This window comes from Beta vulgaris, chromosome 9, assembly GCF_026745355.1.
Source record: "Beta vulgaris subsp. vulgaris cultivar EL10 chromosome 9, EL10.2, whole genome shotgun sequence".
In the NCBI taxonomy this organism is placed as follows: Eukaryota; Viridiplantae; Streptophyta; class Magnoliopsida; order Caryophyllales; family Amaranthaceae; genus Beta; species Beta vulgaris.
In genome coordinates, this window is record NC_079210.1 from 8,375,511 (window position 1) to 8,395,078 (window position 19,568).

The 19,568-nt window shown below is 35.6% G+C and overlaps 1 protein-coding gene across 1 annotated transcript; it reads left to right on the forward strand.

The window, feature by feature from the left end:
* The first annotated feature begins 3,489 nt into the window (after positions 1–3,489).
* Positions 3,490–6,555, forward strand: LOC104902913 (benzyl alcohol O-benzoyltransferase). The gene is made up of 2 exons (XM_010690855.3): positions 3,490–4,036; positions 5,398–6,555. Exons 1-2 carry the CDS (start codon positions 3,584–3,586, stop codon positions 6,274–6,276), a joined length of 1,332 nt encoding a protein of 443 aa, XP_010689157.2. The 5' UTR covers positions 3,490–3,583; the 3' UTR covers positions 6,277–6,555.
* Positions 6,556–19,568: the final 13,013 nt, after the last annotated feature.

The window sequence follows — 19,568 nt, forward strand, 5'->3', positions numbered from 1 at the left end:
AAAGTACATTTCATTTATTTTAAAACGTTGAAAAGAAGTAAGTGTTTCAGTTATTATAAAACGGAGGAAGTATATATTTATTCACAATTTAGGCTTCTCTCAAATCTTTTTATTTGTTTTTTGTTTATCTCTTGCACGTCCTTGAATTATATTACTTGTTTATTAGTTTTTATATCCTCATATTTCTGTTTACATCTCATATGATTTTCGGGTTAATCCATAGGATAGGTGGGCTTTACTTAGAAGCAATTTTCTACTTCACCCAACATTTTCAACATATCAAATAGTTAAACTTAAGAGACTTATTTTGAATAATCAATGATTTTCTATGTTTAAGAATTATGTTAGTAACATCAACCGGCGGTCTCCTATATATGGTCTATTTGGCCTCTTTTATAGTAGTGGTTCCGTTTAGTTTCTCTTGTCAACGTGTTACTTCCACTATTTCATTTCTCTTTGTTCAAGCTCTATTTCCTCCTTTACGTTGATTATTGCTTTATATATTATGAAAATGATTCATATTAATATTAGTCAGCCCCAAATCATTCTAGGACTAGGACTATATACGTTGTTATTGGTGATGGTGGCGGCTTGGTGGTGTTGTAAAGACATTAATTTTAACAAATTTTTACAGGATTATATTAATCCTTATGTATAAATTATACACGGTAAAGTGTAGTCATTATAGTGTCAAAATTAATTTGAAACCACTCAAAAAAAAATAAGGAAAATTTGTCAAAAAGAACCTTTTGAATACAAGCTTTTGCGAGAAACAAACAAATTCTGGCAAAATATGACTGTAAAAGTAAGTTTTTACGAGGAACAACCTTGACTTATTTTCGAGCATTGACCAAGTATTTTGCATCTTCAACTCATTAAAACCAAACATGACGATGCACATAACCCATGTTTCTTATGTTTCAACTCGATTTCCCTTCATATACTGATGAAGTCAACATCAAAAATACTTAGACAATGTCGAAAAATGGAGAAAAACAGGGTTGAAACGTAAGAGATGTAGTTCATGTGTACTCCACATGTATGGTTTTAACTAGTCAAAGCTAAAAAATGCTTGTACAATGGCGGAAAATGGGTCAAGGTTATTCCTAACAAAATATTTTCTTTTTAAGGTCTTTGCCATTTTTTTAAAAAAGGTTGTTTTTGGCAAAAAATCGTATTTAAAATGTTGTTTCTGACAAATTTTCCAAAAAAATAAAAAAAAAATATTTTCTACTACTGGTTAATTAAATATAGTAATAGTTAATTAAAGTGAGAATTAAGGTTGGCCTAGTGATTGTAAGGTTCTCTTTCCACTCTTGTAATAGGGGTTCAATTTTCACTCCTTGCGAGAAGGATCCTCAATTTCACCCCGTGCAAGAGAATTCTCCTTATTTAAAATAAAATTTAAAAAAAGCTAATTAAAGTTACGACGTCCTTCACGGAAAAAGGTCAACTACATGCTGGTAATACAGATATAACATTAATATATCCACATTGACAGACAAACTTGACCAAATAAGACAGATGGAAATGTGAAAATATTAGTGGAATATTCAAAATAGTGTATAGGTGAAAAAGACAGAGTCAAAAAGTCTTGAAAACCCGGGGTAAAAAGTTTTTTAACTAACTAGCTTTTAGCCCGTGCAAAAATGCACGGGAGGTTTTATATAGATATGATTTGAACCGTACATAATGCATGGGAATTCTTTTGTTAATTAATTAGTTGTTTTTCATTTCAAATTTATTGAATCCATAATTATTAAAATTCGTGCCTTTAAGATGGAAATAAAGTAAAATGTAAAATTATATTTCATGATATATAAAAATCCTTTGTTACAACATTTTAAACTTTAGAAATCTTGTAATCGTAATATACATATATAAATACATAGATGAAACAAAATACACATTAAAGTGCGCGGGGATATTTTGTTTTGTAAATTTAGGATTTTAGGATGTTTCTCCTAAAATCATGGTTTGAATATTAGCTCATGATTTAAAGTTTTTTATAATCATATCGTGTAATAAAAAAAAATTTAAAACCGGCTTATGACCCGTGTATTCAATGACTGATGTAGCTAATGTCATGATAAAATACACGGGAGATTTTTTGTTGATTAGATATACTAAAAAATATTGATGACTATTTTATGTATGCAAATCTTTAGTAACACATATACAATAAATTAATGTGGGATAGCGGTAACTTTTTGCCTTAAATACGTTAATTTTATTAATCTAAAAGTGACCCATTTAAAATTAAAAGTTACAATTTGCTTAAAAGTGACCCATTTAAAATCCTAATTAGGTGGCCATTGAATTTATGAGTTGATGATTTAAACTTTAATTTTTAACAACTTTTTTAAAAAGTATATTTTTTTTATCGAGAATTAAAAAGAAGGTGGTTGATAGTATGTATTTCATCTTCATTATAAAATTAAATTTCTTCAGTGCCTTCCTTGCAAACGTCGTTAATCTTCAATCAACCTTTTTAATATTTTCATGTTTGCTCCATCAAAAAATGTCTTCCTATTAACTGGTTGATCCACATGTCTTTCAATTTTTTTGGGATCATAAGTTGAAATAATGTTAATTTTTTTTTTTAATTGACCAGATGGACATAATGGAGAAAAAAAAAGCAGGATTTAGGAGTTGCAACATGCATGTAAATATATATAGTAGTGAGAAATTTGGAAGCCAATTAGTATAGCAAAAATCATGATCATAATATGTTCCCAAAATAACAAAATTTTAGAATATTGCCTTGAATGATATATATTTGCTTTATACCAATTGACATATTTCGAGCTATTGTTGACTAATATAGCCCATTACGTTGTCATATTATGCTATCATATCTGTTATTTTAGGATGTATAATCACTTGGAAAATAATTATATACTGAAATAAAATCATTCTTCCTTACGATTGTCTGATATATTACCATAATTCTTTCCTTAAATTCTGCCAAAATCTTTCAATGCAAAGCAATGAAATCATTGCCGCAAGAGGTAATCAAACAGCCCATTGTTTAATTTTGTCAAAATGTATTGACACATGGCAAAATGGTGGAGAGCTATGACACGTGGCATTAGCAATTGGAGAATCATTGTGGACATGCCAAGTAGGATAAATGAACCTTGTTTTATATATATATATATAGATGTAAAGTACATACAAGTTGACGTGTTTGAATGGAAACAAGTTGAAAACAAATTGTAGTGCGTTTCCTACCAGCCTCACTTACTTAGCTATCCAAGCACCTACCCAAGTTTGACGAATTACTTTCTTGATTAACTCCACCAACTCATTCGGTCACGCACACCAACTCCCACATCTCACCCCATCACTTATCCGAACAAAATTTAGCTACTACTAAGTACTATGTTGCATGCTGCCGTCAGCAAAGATGGTTTTACCTCACCTACTACATCCACTAAACACACCACGTACATGGCTACATGCAATATATATAGACCTAAAAACCAATCACTTTTCCAGCAACACAAAAAACTCTTACTACTACTTACCCAAAAAACACTAAAAAAAAACATTCGATCAATTGTTTACCTAAGTGACCATTATGGCTCTTATGGCGCAGGACACCACTCCCATAGTGTTAAACGTAACACGAGGGAAGCCTGAACTTGTGTGCCCTGCAGAGCCCACGCCACGAGAGCTTAAACCGCTCTCGGACATCGATGATCAAGAGGGCCTTCGCTTCCATATGCCGGCCATCATGTTTTACAGGGCCGACCCTTCCATGGAAGAAAAGGACCCGGTGAAAGTGGTGAAAGATGCTCTTGCAAAAGCTCTTGTGTTTTACTATCCTTATGCAGGTCGGCTAGTAGAAGGGCCAACGAGGAAGCTCAGTGTTGACTGTACAGGTGAAGGTGTGCCCTTCATTGAGGCTGAGGCTGACGCACGACTCGAGGATTTTGGAGATGAGATTCATCCTCCATTTCCACTTCAGGACTTGCTCTATGACATGCCTGGGACTGATGGAATGCTTGGCACGCCATTACTTATAGTTCAGGTATCATTGTTATTTCTGTATATAACTTTATCTACAAGTGTGGAGAATAATTATGTTAACCCTGAGTAGGTTAACCTGGCATTCAATATATATAATATTTACAATACAGACCTATAACTAGTAAAGTATCATTCTACCATTTACATATATTATTATCGTCTTTACCTATAATATTATCCAATACTTTATTTATACTCAACTTGTGGGTCGTGTCATACAAGAATTTCATTTTTTGTCAAATATTTTCTAAAACCACTTTTGTTACGACAAAAGCAATAAAGCAATGAAAAATTAAGCAACAATTGATACACGAATTTAACGTGGTTCAATAACAATATCTTTGTTACGTCCACGGCTAGAAAAAAGATGATTTTATTATCTTTTAGCGGACGGAGACACGTGCTTGGTTAAACATGGCGCCAGATAATTCAAGACATAATATAACACTTTTAAGTACAATAAATATAAGAATTCATTAACAAAAATACAAAAATTAGTGATAGTGAATTCATAGGAATACTATAGATATATTTGATTAATACTTTCAACTATGTTCCATATTATATGATTATATTTTTTCACTATGATCATGTACAATAATAGTATCGAATATTTTTGACATATTAAATTTATTTTCCTTACAAATATAGAAATGTCTGGCCAAGAGCTGATAAAACGTCGATTATTGGTGTATGTATATATATAGATATGAAAAATTGACAGAAATAATTTCAACTATGACCGATCCGCTCAAAATAATTCCAACTTTGGGTTATTTTGGAACAATCCAAGCTATTTGAGGTACCTTTCCAAAAAAAATCCAAACTTTCATTTTTCTTGCCGTCAATGATCCCTTTTGGATCTATTATATACAGGATCATTAAAAGTTTGGATAATTTTGAGAAAATACTCCCAATAGTTTGGATTATTCTAGAATAATCTATAGTTGGGATTACTTTGAGCGGAAAGGTGATAATTTGGATAATTCTTGTCAATTTTTCCTATTAATATATTTGATACTAGTTTGTGAATTTATCTTTTCTATCCCCATATATCGAAAATTATTACTTCTACTTTGTTATCACCCTTACGTAGAAAAGTTAGGTGGACCATCATGTAGACTTTTCTTCTGTAAACTAAGATAATTATTGAAGTACTACCCCCTAAGAAGAAAAGGATGGATAAACATGCATAGAGCAATTGCATAACAACTTCGCCATGTTCTCAATAGTCGAATATGACACTTTGACGTAAATCCTAGCAGTTTATGTTATCAATTTGAATAGCGTAACCCTTTTTTCCAATTAGATGTGAACAATCCAAAGAACAATCATTAATTGTGTTTTTATGTAATGCGATAGGTAACACGTCTATTATGTGGTGGATTTATTGTGGCCCTTCGAGCCAACCATGCAATGAGCGATGGCACTGGAGTTATGCAATTCATGAACGTTGTAGGTGAGATGGGTAAAGGCTTTGTTACTCCATCCATTCTCCCAGTATGGGATCGCGAACGCTTAACAGCGAAGCGATCCCCGAATGTGAGCTTTTCACATCCGGAGTATGACCAGCATGAAATCGACCACCACTCGAATGATGAAGCTAACTTGGTCCAACAATCCTTCCTTTTTGGGCCAACAGAGATTGCTGCTCTTCGTCGTCATATCTCCCCGCGTATCAAACAATTCTCCACATTCGACATCCTTAGCGCTTCGTTGTGGCGGTGTCGAACAATAGCACTTGGACTAGACCCTGAAGACGAAGTTCGTTTGCTTTTCGCGGTTAATGCGAGGAGTAAGTTTAATCCACCCCTTGCAAAGGGATACTATGGAAATGCTTGTGCATTTCCAGCTATTTGTGCTAAAGCAGGGGACATATGCCAAAATAAAGTAGAGTATATTTTGGAGTTGATAAGGAATGCCAAAAGTGAAATCAACGAGGAATATATGAGGTCTATTATGGACCTTATGGTTACTAATGATAGGCCTCATTTCACAGTGCGTCAGACTTATGTAGTATCCGATTTAAGACATTTGGGTTTTGCAGATGTTGATTTCGGGTGGGGAAAGCCCGTTTTCGGCGGGCCAGCTAGTAATGGGTCAGTACCTGATGCAAGCTTCTTTATATCCTTTAAGAACAAGAAGGGAGAGACTATGACTATGGTGCCTATTTCCTTGCCTCCCGTGATAATGAATGTTTTTGTCAAGGAATTACGTGAGATGCTTAAAACACAGCTTTAAATTATTGGATATTCCAAGAATTGGCTTTGCACAATGCACAGTGCCTTGGTGCATGGATCTCATGATGTTTCTGCCTTTTCCGCAAATCGGTGGATCTATAGTGCACCAACTAAAGAAAGTTTCTTACAAATGAGTTGCAAGTGCAATGTACATAGTAAGGTTGATTGTGATTTGTGTATGTGTATCATAAAAAATGAATGTATTTCGTTTTCCAAAAATTTCAAATGTATCTAAAGTCACTTAACCCGGATAGCAATATAGCATGTAGTTTTTCTATTTCGTCAAAATATTTTTGTTGGTGAAACAAATTCAACAAGAATAAAATATTAGAGAAAAAGTCAAACTTGAATTCTTTTATTTTCTTCTTAACAACAAACTACAACAACTTGATTTAGATGGAAAGCTACATAACAAACAAACTAAATTCAAGGGAAGCATAATTCCCCACTCCTAACATCACGCGTTAAACAAATCACACACTTAATTGTTGAAATCCATTAAAAATTCACTTATGAATGTTTCACATTGGAGAAAGATGAGAGAATTGTTAGAATTCGTGTTTTAGGAAGGAAGAAAGGAGAAATGAATGAAGTCAGTCATTAATGATTAGAGAGAGCTTGAAGAGCGTAGAGAGAAAGAAAAATCAAATGTGTATGTTATTCTGTTGTAAAAGGAAAAAGTAAAGTATTAGAATATTACAACCTATCTATTTATACTAATTACAATAGGTAACCAAACTGTTAGAATATATTTCCATATATTCTCCTTGGTTCATATCTTTGTATTTGTAGTAACTAAATATTGTATAGCATGATTATAGGACTTGTAGTCCATATTTGTAGGCTGCCGTTACAGCCTTGTAGTTGGTATATAACTCTTCCAAAAGGAATGATAATACTCACGGAATATATTATCTTTCATGGTATCAAGAGCCCTAGGGCATCTTTCCTTCTTGCTTCCGCTAGTTCTTTATTTTTTTCTCGTTAATGGCTGCCGGTAAACACACGTTTCATCCGGCTCTCGCCGTCTCCAACATCAAGAACCATATTTCCGTCGTTCTTGAAATGGAAACCGTTCAGTATGGAACATGGGCTGAACTTTTTAAGATTCATGCTCGGTCCCATAGGGTGCTTCATCACATTATCCCCCCGGCACCGGAAAAAGCTCCTGCTCCGCCATCCACTGACGCCGAGAAGGAGATGTGGGCCACCCTAGATGCTACTGTTCTACAGTGGATTTACTCCACTATATCGAACGATCTACTGACCACCATACTTGAACCTGATTCCAGTGCCATGGCCGCTTGGGACCGTCTTCGGGATATTTTTCAGGACAATGAAAACTCTCGTGCTGTTGCACTTGAGCAGGAATTTTCGTCCACCACCATGGCTGACTTCCCGAATGTGTCCGCATATTGTCAGCGCCTTAAATCCCTCTCCGATCAGTTGAAGAACGTTGGTGCCCCTCTCACAAATCAACGGTTGGTCCTTCAATTGGTTTCGGGATTATCTCGTGCCTACAAGGAGGTGGGCACCTTGATCCGGCAAAGCAACCCCCTGCCGCCATTTTATAAGGCTCGTTCTATGTTAACCTTGGAAGAAGCTGGCTTAGCTAAGATGGCAGTGACGGAGTCGAGTTCGGCTCTTCTTGTTACGGCCCCGAAGGATGTGGATGATGGGGAAACTTATTCGCATCCTAAACCTCTTAAACATAATTCTTCCGGTGGTCGGAAAAATAATAACGGTGGTGGTCGGAAAAATAATAACGGCGGTGGTCGGGGTGGCCATCGAGGTGGCGGACGAAATGGTGGTCACCACGCAAATGCTGGACAGTTTTATCATGGGACATGGGGCACTCCTCCTACGGGTTGGACGTGGCCTCCTCCTTGGGCCCTCCCCCCGTGTCCCTACCCAACTCAGCAGCATTGGGCTCGTCCAGCAGGCCCCGCATCAGGTCGCCAGCAGCCCTCCAGCTTACTTGGACCTCGTCCTCAGCAGGCTTATATGGCCCAGTCAGCTTCGGTTCCCACAGATATTGAAGCTGCACTCCACACCATGACGTTGACTCCTCCCGATGCCACTTGGTACATGGACACAGGGGCTACTTCTCACATGACATCCACCAACGGTAATCTCTCGTCTTATTTTAATTTGAGCAATTCAAATCATCAAAGTATCATTGTTGGTAGTGGTCAATCAATTCCAATTCGTGGTCATGGTCATACTGTTTTGCCATCCCCCAACCCTCCTTTGTCATTAAATAACGTTCTTCATGCTCCTAAACTCATAAAAAATTTAATATCTGTTAGAAAATTCACAACTGATAACTCTGTCACTGTTGAATTTGATCCTTATGGGTTTTGTGTGAAGGACCTTCAGACGGGGATGCCTCTAATGAGATGTGAGAGCCGGGGTGACCTTTATCCTCTCACTACTACCATGTCCACCACTCCTACTCCATCAACATTTGCTGCATTATCTTCTTCACTTTGGCATGATCGTTTAGGCCATCCGGGAGCTCCTGTTTTTAATTTTCTTCGTAATAATAAACACATTTCATGTGATTCATCTTGTGATCCTAGTGTTTGTCATGGTTGTATTGTTGGAAAACATATTCGTTTGCCATTTGTTTCTTCTACTTCACGTACTTCTATGCCTTTTGATATTATTCATAGTGATTTGTGGACCTCTCCAGTTCCTAGTTCTATGGGACATCGGTATTATATGGTTTTGTTGGATGATTTTTCTAATTTTTTGTGGACCTATCCTTTAGCTCAAAAATCTGATGTATATGACAAGTTCTTGATTTTCTATGCCCATATTCAAACTCAATTTGAGCGAAATGTGAAAAATGTTCAATGTGATAATGGGCGCGAATTTGATCATTCATCGTTTAAAAGGTTTTGTGAGTCACATGGTATGTCTTTTCGGCTTTCATGTCCCTATACCTCTTCACAAAATGGTAAAGCTGAAAGAAAAATCCGGTCTATCAATAATATCATTCGCACTCTTCTTGCTCATGCATCGTTGCCTCCCTCTTTTTGGCATCATGCTTTACAAATGGCCACATACCTCCATAATATTCTCCCTAGCAAGCTTTTGGATCACAAGTCTCCTGTGGAAATTCTCTATCAAAAACGCCCGTCCTACACCCATCTTCGTGTGTTTGGTTGTTTGTGTTATCCCCTTATTCCATCTACTACTATTCACAAATTACAAGCCCGGTCTATGCCATGTGTTTTCTTGGGGTATCCATCTAACCATAGGGGGTATAAGTGTTATGATTTGTCATCTCACAAAATTATTATTTCCCGTCATGTTGTTTTTGATGAAAGTGTTTTTCCTTTTACTAAACTTCATTCACCCACTGCTCCTGTGTATGACTTTTTGAGTGAAGGGTTGTCTCCCTTCCTTTACCATCATTTCCAAAGTGAAGATAATGCTACTGTTGACATTCCCTCACCACAACGCACGACCCAGTCTCCTCAATCCTTGGGCCCGCCCTCACCTTTGGCCCAACGATCCCCCTCTCTTGATGTATCACCTAGTGAGTCTCCTGTGGCTACCCGTGGACCCCCTACCCAGCCCCATCAGCCCAGTGGGCCTTCGGCCCCTTTAGCTGCCCCTTCGGTCTCGTCTCCGCCTGCCCCCCCACCTCCCCCTCGCATGATTACCCGTAGCCACCATGGTATAGTCAAGCCAAATCCCAAATATAGCCTCCTTACCTCGGTGTCTAAATCCCCTCTTCCCCGTAATCCGTTAGCTGCCCTTCGTGATCCGAATTGGAAACTGGCTATGAATGATGAATTTGATGCTCTTATTAAAAATAGCACGTGGGAGTTGGTGCCCCGTCCTCCTAATGTTAATGTCATTCGTTCAATGTGGATTTTTTCTCATAAGGAAAAAGCTAATGGTGTTTTTGAGAGGCATAAGGCCCGTCTTGTAGGTGATGGCAAAACACAACAGGTTGGCATTGATTGTGGCGAAACGTTCAGTCCCGTCATCAAACCCGCTACTATTCGCACTGTTCTCAGTCTCTCTTTGTCTAAAGATTGGCCAATTCACCAACTGGATGTTAAGAATGCTTTTCTTCATGGTGATCTCCGAGAAACAGTGTATATGCATCAACCTATGGGTTTCCGGGATCCTACTCATCCTGATTATGTATGTCTGCTGAAGAAGTCATTATATGGTCTTAAACAGGCTCCCCGTGCTTGGTATAAGCGCTTTGCTGATTATGTCACCTCTCTTGGGTTCACCAACAGTAAAAGTGACACCTCTTTATTTGTTTACCACAACGGCACTGACATGGCTTATCTGTTGCTCTATGTTGATGACATCATCTTAACAGCTTCTTCTCATGCTCTCAGGCTTTCTATTATGGCTAATCTCAGTTCCGAGTTTGCTATGAAGGACTTGGGTCCTTTAAACTATTTTCTTGGCATTGCTGTGTCCAGGGACAAGCATGGGATGTTCTTATCACAACGCAAATATGCTACCGAGATTCTCGAGCGTGCTGGGATGGCTCACTGCAAGCCCTCCTTAACACCAGTTGATACTAAACCCAAGCTCAGTGCCACCCTGGGGGCCCCTTTTGATGATCCCACACTCTACCGGAGCCTTGCCGGGGCATTACAGTACCTTACTTTCACTCGTCCGGATATCTCTTACGCTGTTCAACAGGTTTGCTTACATATGCATGCCCCCTATGATAGTCATATGCATGCTCTTAAGCGTATTATCCGCTACGTTAAAGGTACTCTGGATCATGGGTTACATCTTTATCGATCTTCCATCTCTACACTAGTTTCGTACACTGATGCAGATTGGGGAGGTTGTCCTGACACCCGACGTTCTACATCTGGTTATTGTGTATTTTTGGGCGACAACTTGATTTCTTGGGCCTCTAAGCGCCAACCTACATTATCTCGGTCTAGTGCCGAGGCTGAGTATCGCGGCGTGGCTAACGTCGTCTCTGAGTCCTGTTGGCTCCGTAACTTACTTCTTGAACTTCACTGTCCTATGTCTAAGGCCACGCTAGTTTATTGTGACAATGTGAGCGCCATTTATCTCTCGGGCAATCCAGTTCAACATCAGCGTACCAAACATATTGAACTGGACATTCATTTTGTGCGTGAAAAGGTGGCTCGTGGTCTTGTTCGAGTTCATCATGTACCCTCCCGCTTTCAGATTGCTGATATATTTACTAAGGGTCTTCCTCTGGTTCTTTTTGAAGATTTTCGGGACAGTCTCAGCGTGCGCCCTTCTCCCGCTTTGACTGCGGGGGAGTGTTAGAATATATTTCCATATATTCTCCTTGGTTCATATCTTTGTATTTGTAGTAACTAAATATTGTATAGCATGATTATAGGACTTGTAGTCCATATTTGTAGGCTGCCGTTACAGCCTTGTAGTTGGTATATAACTCTTCCAAAAGGAATGATAATACTCACGGAATATATTATCTTTCACAAACTAATATTGTAATTTACATCTAACAAACTAACTAACAACATCACCAAATCTCAAACTCCAACAAGAATAAACCACTTTATAAGATTATGAGTTACTCCTCCTAGGCTCCTATCATCAATTGGTTTTAGGATGGAACCTCCTAGCTTGTATAAGTAGGCTAAACTCTCCTCCTCCTTATTGGATTATCCAGGCCCATTTTCATATAATCTAAAAATTAACACTAATCACTTGACTCCTAACTTACTGCCACTTATTCATTTAGCATCGTAACTAATAAGAAATTAAACATATGTTCCTAAACTATAGGAACTTATTTGGATCTATCAACTTAACAGTTTGACCCTTCCAATGTTTATTATTATAAATTCATCTCAAACTATAAAGATAAATTAAAGATATACTATATTTTGGCTTAATGGTATGAATTTAATGGATTATATTAAAAAAATTATTATGTGATAATAAAAATAAAGCGTATTTTCTGGATAAGCAAAACTCCCTAACCTGTAGGAGTCCGTTTTTGGAGAGACGGTCTCACGTTAGTGTTAACGTGAGACCACTGTCATGCTGACACCACGCACGTGCATCAAACCAGTAGTAGAATTAGTTAAGTGTTTGCACCTATTAGTTATGCTAGCCTTAAATTGCTTCTGGATGAATTAGTTAACCGCTGAAGTATATTATTTAAGCACTGAAGTATATTAGTTATATCATAAATTCCATATTATAATGCATTTTATTGACCATAACTTCAGTATCACACATACATATTCTCTCTTTCTTCTCTAATCCATCGAGACGCCCTAAAACTTGTATTGTTTTCCTCCTCCATTCTCTGCATACAACTTGCATTGGATGTTTAATTTGGATGTAAGTAAAATATTTGAGCATGAGTTTGTAATGACAATGTCCACAAACACTTACTTTATTTTTTCACCTGATAAGATGTTTATCATGTTTGAAGTGAAGGAGAGTTTGACATATATTCATCACAAAGGGTAATTATACTGCCCATTGTTAGATGATAACTTGCACTTGCCCAAACTTTGAAGAAATAGATCAGATCACTTTTGGTACCGAAAACTTAACTTTTGCATTTGAAAGTTTGACTTTTTTATTTGAAAAATATAACTAATACCTAAATATTATTATTTATTAATTTATTCGTAATAGTTAAGTAATATGGAGTATTAGTTATGCTACTAGGATTGTTGTATTTTTATGCCTTGAGAATAATGCACATGTGTTCAATCACAAAAATACTACATAAGTATATGTGCAAAAGGTGGATTAGATATGTAAAGAGGAAAGTGTGATGAATAGATAAACCAATGTAACCCGATGGCGATATAACACCGTGCGAAAATTAGTTCTACACTCTCATTCTCAAAAGTCAAGATAATGAAGATGCAAGAAAGGCACTCCAAGAAATCAAGAAAATACTACTGCAATTATAAACAAAGTCTTAACTATAAAACCAATCGTAGAAGAACGATGCTCATCAAGTAAAACTACATTGGTTATTTTATACCTGTATGGTTCAAAAGCAAAGAGAGGAAGTGCAAGAAAGAAAAGTCGTTTTGAGAAGACTAAAAAATAAATTCGAAGAACCAAACTGAAATTGATACAATAATTACTCCAAATACTAGGTTGTTTTAAGTTATTTTTTCAGGTTGTCTTTTGTATTTGACATTTTAGATTTGTAAAAAGTTGTTTCTTTGTTTATATTAGAAACCAAAATAATGCTTAATTAATCTTAATTAATTATAGAACAACACTAACTAATGTATTGAATATGTTAACTAAAAAACAATGAAAGTCTACATAAAGATTACCAATTGTCCTAAAATACTTAACTAATTCGCCAAAAATATTAAATAATTTGCCAAAATGTCACCGTGAGAATTTGTGAGAAGTGGTCCATTTTCTAAAAATATATATTTCTTGGGCTGGTCAAGTCTCATGTTAAGACTACGTGAGACTGTCTTTTTTAAGACTTTGTGAACCTGTAGGAACCTATCTTGACAATAGTAATCCATTTTTACTAAAATAGATTACTATTTCATAGTTTCTATATTCTCATATAAGGAATGTTCTTATGAAAAATTGTAAAAATAAATTCTACTTGTTCCCATAAAAAAATGAGTTCTACCACTTAAATCTAGCTAGTTTTCTAACCAAACCCCAATATAACCTATTATATACTAGCCTTATATGCACGCTATGTGTGGGGAATCGTTATTGAAATTAAATTTATTCCATAACTATATCTAGTAATAATTTGCATTAAAATTATTTACAAAGCTTTGGTAAAGAAAACATCTTCCTAATGTAAAGAAAATCCGGTAAGTAACAATATCTTTTTAAAAAGCTCTAGCCTTGTATGTACGTAACGTGTACGAAAAAATATAATTCTATAAAAAATACAATAAGTAACTGTTCTTGAAAGCATATACTATCGTTCTTTAATTTTTTTTCATTGTTTACGCTTCTAAGTTCTAAGTCTCTTGAGTGAGTAAGAATAACCATGTCTTCTATTATTTCTTTTTATCAATTATAAATTACACATACCAAATTTTTTGCATTGTTTGTGAGCATTATATATGATTATTTCTTTAATAATAATAATGTTTTTGCATATGTATAATTTGTATATGATATTTTTAGCATTTTTCAAATGTATTTACTTGGTTAGACAACAATCCCAAACATAATTCTATAATAGAATAAAGTCATGAAGGATGAAGAACAATGAAGCTCATGAAAATCATTATATACCAAAAAGAACATGTCCATCATAAATTGCAGTATTTTTGAAGAGTATGAAAAGACCGTAAATAGCCAATACTAAAATATTATAGTTACTCTATTTTTCAAAAAGATTTATTAGTATTGATACTTATTCATTGAAAAGTATGGCGAACTCACATATTGTATTGCTTCAAGATGAAGTTTTTTATTAAGGCTATTTTTTATCAAATTTGCGATGTATCTAGTTATAAGGTGTTATATACTTATGTTGGAATTTTCGATTTTTCAGGAATTGATTGTAAGTGCCGTTTGGCTATCTCTTATCAATGAAATTATTTTTCTTCCTGTCAAAAAAAAAAAATTATATTTTATGCCTTTCAAGAAGTTTAGTACCAAACCACCAATGCCTATTTTACTTCTTTCTCTTATAAGTTTTATCTAACCACTAAACATCAAAAAATTAATCGATAAAAATGAAAAATCCAAGATAATAAATAAAAAGTGAGAAAAAAAAACTGGAGAAACATATACTCCATATATAGGAGTAGTTATTTTTCAAATTATTAAAAAATATAAAAAAAAGGAAAATTGGACAGGAATAATTCCACTTTTGTCCGATTTGCCAAAAATAATACCACTTTTAGATTATTCTGGAATCATCCCACCTTTGCTTACTAAATGGATTGTTTGGTCTCATGAACATAATAACCGGTAACAACAAGTTAGGTATGGAATTTATCCGATTTTTCATTCCATGTTCATCTCTTTCATCTCTCCCACCCTCACAACCACCCCCACCCCCACCCTAGCCCGCTACAAAACCTAAACCCCCAGTTTGCTTTTGTTGCTTGATAGGCGTGTCGCGCACCTATCAAAAGTAAATTCCTAACTAACCTCCTAACTATGTAGCAGGGCAAGTCAGGGTCGAATCCACAGGGACAAACAGTATCAAACACTAGGTATCTTGACTCAATCTAACTAAACAAGTGACAAACGATGATGAAAAGGATGATGAACTAAGACTAATGTTAAACTATGACAATTACTAGAAACGCACAAGGTATAATCAGTTAATTAAAACATCTAGAATTAAGCATCACCACTAGCATGACCAATACATGAATAATTTCCATCCCAAATAAACATAATCAACGAATTCAAGAGGAGTAATGCACCCTATAATTACCAAAGATCTCTCCCGAGTACCGATGGCTACTCTAAACAAGCAATCAAACCTATTCCCATAGAATCATGCAAGAAAGAGACATTAAGGCCTCGTTTGGTTCACATGGGAAGTAATTTCCCATGGGAATTTACATTTCATACATGGGAAATTCTTTCCCTTGTTAATTTCCTAGGAATTAGACAAAATTGTTTGGTTAACACCATATGAAATTGCATTTCCTAGGAAATTACTCACCAAGGGGGGGCTTGTTGAGTGATTTCCTGTTTCATGGGAAATTCTATTTCCCTTGGAATTTGATTTCCTATGCTTCTCCCATTTTCCTCCAACCAAATACAACACCCATAATGTATTTCCTAGAAATTTGTATTTCCAAGGGAAATAGCTTCCAACCAAACAACACCTAAGCATAGCATCACAATTAAATTCCTAGCAATTCCATCTAACTATTCCCATAGAAGACATTCATGCCATTGATTGGATCAACAAAACCATCTAGATTCAATTCCCATTGAAAATAAGATATACGGAGTCAAATCAAAATCACCTATCCCTAGTATGATAATGAGCATAAGAACAATCCAATCAAACAAGAACAATTGATCACATAAACATGGGATTAATGGAGGAATTCATGTATTAAATCATTGCTAGGGTTTAACTTAACCCAAGATTAATAGACTACTCACACATAATTGAAATAGCAAAACAAATAATAAATAAATTGAAAGACATAATAATAATAAAGGAAAATAAGAGATTAGAAAAACTTATTCTTTACGTGAAGGAATCAAACTTGTAGAATTCAAGGTTCAATAATGGAGTTTTCTCTCAAAAGCTCTCTAAAAAGTAATACTCCATTCTCTAATAATGAAAAAGTACCGAAAAGTATGTTTTAATAAAACCTAATATCGTTTACATAAACTAAGAAAAAATAATTAACCGAGCAGCAGCACGCACGGTCGAGCGACATTCTGCACGGGCGTGCAGCACTACGCACGGGCAAGCAGAAAGTAGCTTGGGCGTGCGTGCAAAACAAAAGCTTTTGGGCGATTTCGTTATGCTTCCGCACGGGCAAGCGAGATCTCGCTTGGGCGTGCGCCTTGGTGCGTGGGCAAGCGAGATCTTGCTTGGGCGTGCACCTTGGAGTGTGGGCAAGCGGACTTCTGCTTGGTCCCGCAAAGAGGATAATCTTTGAAATCATCATTCGTTTGACTCCAAAAGCACTCAAACTCATCTTCTTGCATCCGGAAACCGCCATCTAGACCATCTACGAACCATATGAGCTCCTCCTAGTCACAATCGGCCTCAATAACCTGAAAATCACATGAAAAACCCGAAAGTGTCTCGAAATAACACAATAGTTCAGAAGAGTGCCCAAATCATGCAATTAGACCTAATATACACTAAAATCTTCATGAAAATGAGACTTAATACCTACCTATATGCAACTAAAAACCGACTTATCAATGCTGCCTGCTGCCACACCACAACCCGCCCCGCCCCACCCCCACCTCAGCCCGCTGCAAATCTAACCACTACTCCAGTCCCTTGCTGCCCCAACCCGAAACCCCACCCTACCCTCCCACCTGCCCCAACCCAATTTTCCAGAAAAAATAACCTGGCCAGATGATTCTACAGATTTCGTGAAGAGGAAGACAAATGCAACCATGAGAGATACGATCATACGACGACAATAGTGACTGCCCTTGTCGGAGTTTCAGTTAATGGACGTCCTTCCTCCATTGTTATTATTTCAAGTCTCAAGATGGTAACATCAATATCCTTGTTCACCAAATATGAGATTCCAAAAATGCTAATTTCTCTGCACCAAATTTCTAAAGGAACAAACCAAAAAACTGCTCTTGAGTTCTGACTGATACTAGCCTTCTTTGCACGCGATGCGTGCGTGAATTATTTTGGCAATTATTATTAAATTTCATCTAAATGTAATTTTAGAGGATGTAATTTACAATCGTCATTAGTTTAATAAAATATAAAAATTACTCGATGAAGAAGTTTTCTTGGTATTTTTATTACTTGTTAATGGATGTTAATATTGTTATTGCATTTCAAAAGTTTATGTAAAATTAAAATTTTATGTTTTTGGTTTTGTAATTGATTTGAAAACTGCTTTAGTTATGTTGTTTGTTCTTCAATCATAAACTTTTTCTTTCACCACACATAATTTTATGAAAGTTTATTTTAGCTTCTTTGAACTTCTTTTGATATACATATTTTAAAGTAGGAAGGGTTATGATTGAGGAAAATCTCGAAATTTTAATAGGTAATATTTTTTATTGAATGAAGAGTTAAAAAGTATTTTCAAATGAGACACCATAGCTCATCTCTTTGCTTATATAATAGAGATCAGGAAGGGGAGTAATTAGGGTAGTTTCCTATAATGATGTTGTAGTTATTCTTTTTCATATAACAAGGGATTTTTTAATTAAGAAGTTGGGCGAGGAATGTAAAACTAATAATTTTGACAGTTTTTTCACCTTTTAAAAATGAAGTGTTTATGTACCTTTTTATTTTTATTTTTTTATTATTTTTTGGTGTCTAAGGGTATGTTGTCTCCAACTTATTTTCAGCTCAGTCCAGTTCAATTCAGTTCAGTTGAGTTTAATTCAGTTCTGTCAATTCAATTCGGTTCGGTTCGGTTCAGCTCTGGACAATACTTTTACTCTCAAATATCACTATCCATTTCAATTCAATTCAGTTCATTTCAGTTCAACTGTTTTATGACGAAGAGAACATGCCCTAACCCCTATAGCCTTATAGAATAAACATAGTTGTCCATTGCAAATGGCATGCGCTCTAGCCTTTTTGCCAGGATGATGATACCATTATTATCATTTTCAGTTGGTCTTGTAAGAGATCGCTTATTTTTAATTTAAAATTAGGCACGGTCTAAGTCTAGTATTAAAAAGAGAACATGCCACCATTTTTAAATATTGTGACTAGTTTAATCTGTTTAGGGACCCATGTAATTTATTTCGTGATCAATTTAATCGATACAATAATGATACTCTTTAACCCATTAAGTGACTAGTTTAATCCATTTAGTAACTACTTTAATCCGTTTCATAAGACTACCGAGTTATTTTTTGAAACTGACTATTGTAGTTAGATAATCAAGAAAACAAAGAAAGGAGAGAGAAGAGATAGTTAGAATAATAGTGTTAAGTTAAAGTGAAATTAAATGGGCTTGTTAAAAATAATACTCAATATTAAACTCATCTAATTTTATATATGTTAAAATTAAATTGCCTATTTTAATATTTTGTGTATCAGTCTTTATGTTTTATATAATCGCGTTAAAGTTACAAGTGCGTGCTTGATTTTTTTTTTTTTTTTTCCTTACGAACCTTAACATCTTAACCTTCAAAGTTTCCAAGTCCAACCAAGCGGACCAAAATATTTAATGAGAGTAAGGCCAACGGATCCCTACTTGTGACTCCAGAAACGTGGATTCTCACCATCTTCAAAATCTCCAAGTCCAATCAAGTGGACTACAATTTTTCAGTGGAAGAAAGGAAAACACATCCCTTGTTGCGACTTTAGGAACGTTTGTTTCTCACCGACTACATGCTACATCAGATACTACTTGCTATATGATCTAATACTTCAAATTCCTCCAAAAAAAAACTACTTAGATTTTTTTATATAGTAAGGACTAAAGATAACTTAAAATACGATTCTAAGTGCTCTTTTCCATGTAGGGTTACAGAGTAGGCCCACAATATGATATGATAAATTTACAAGATAATAATGATATTACTATATTATTCAAGTGAGCAGTGCCGTCTCCAAGATTTTGGGGTCGCAATTTCGACATGAAAATTAGACTCTTAAATTTATAGAAAATAAAGATGGAAGGT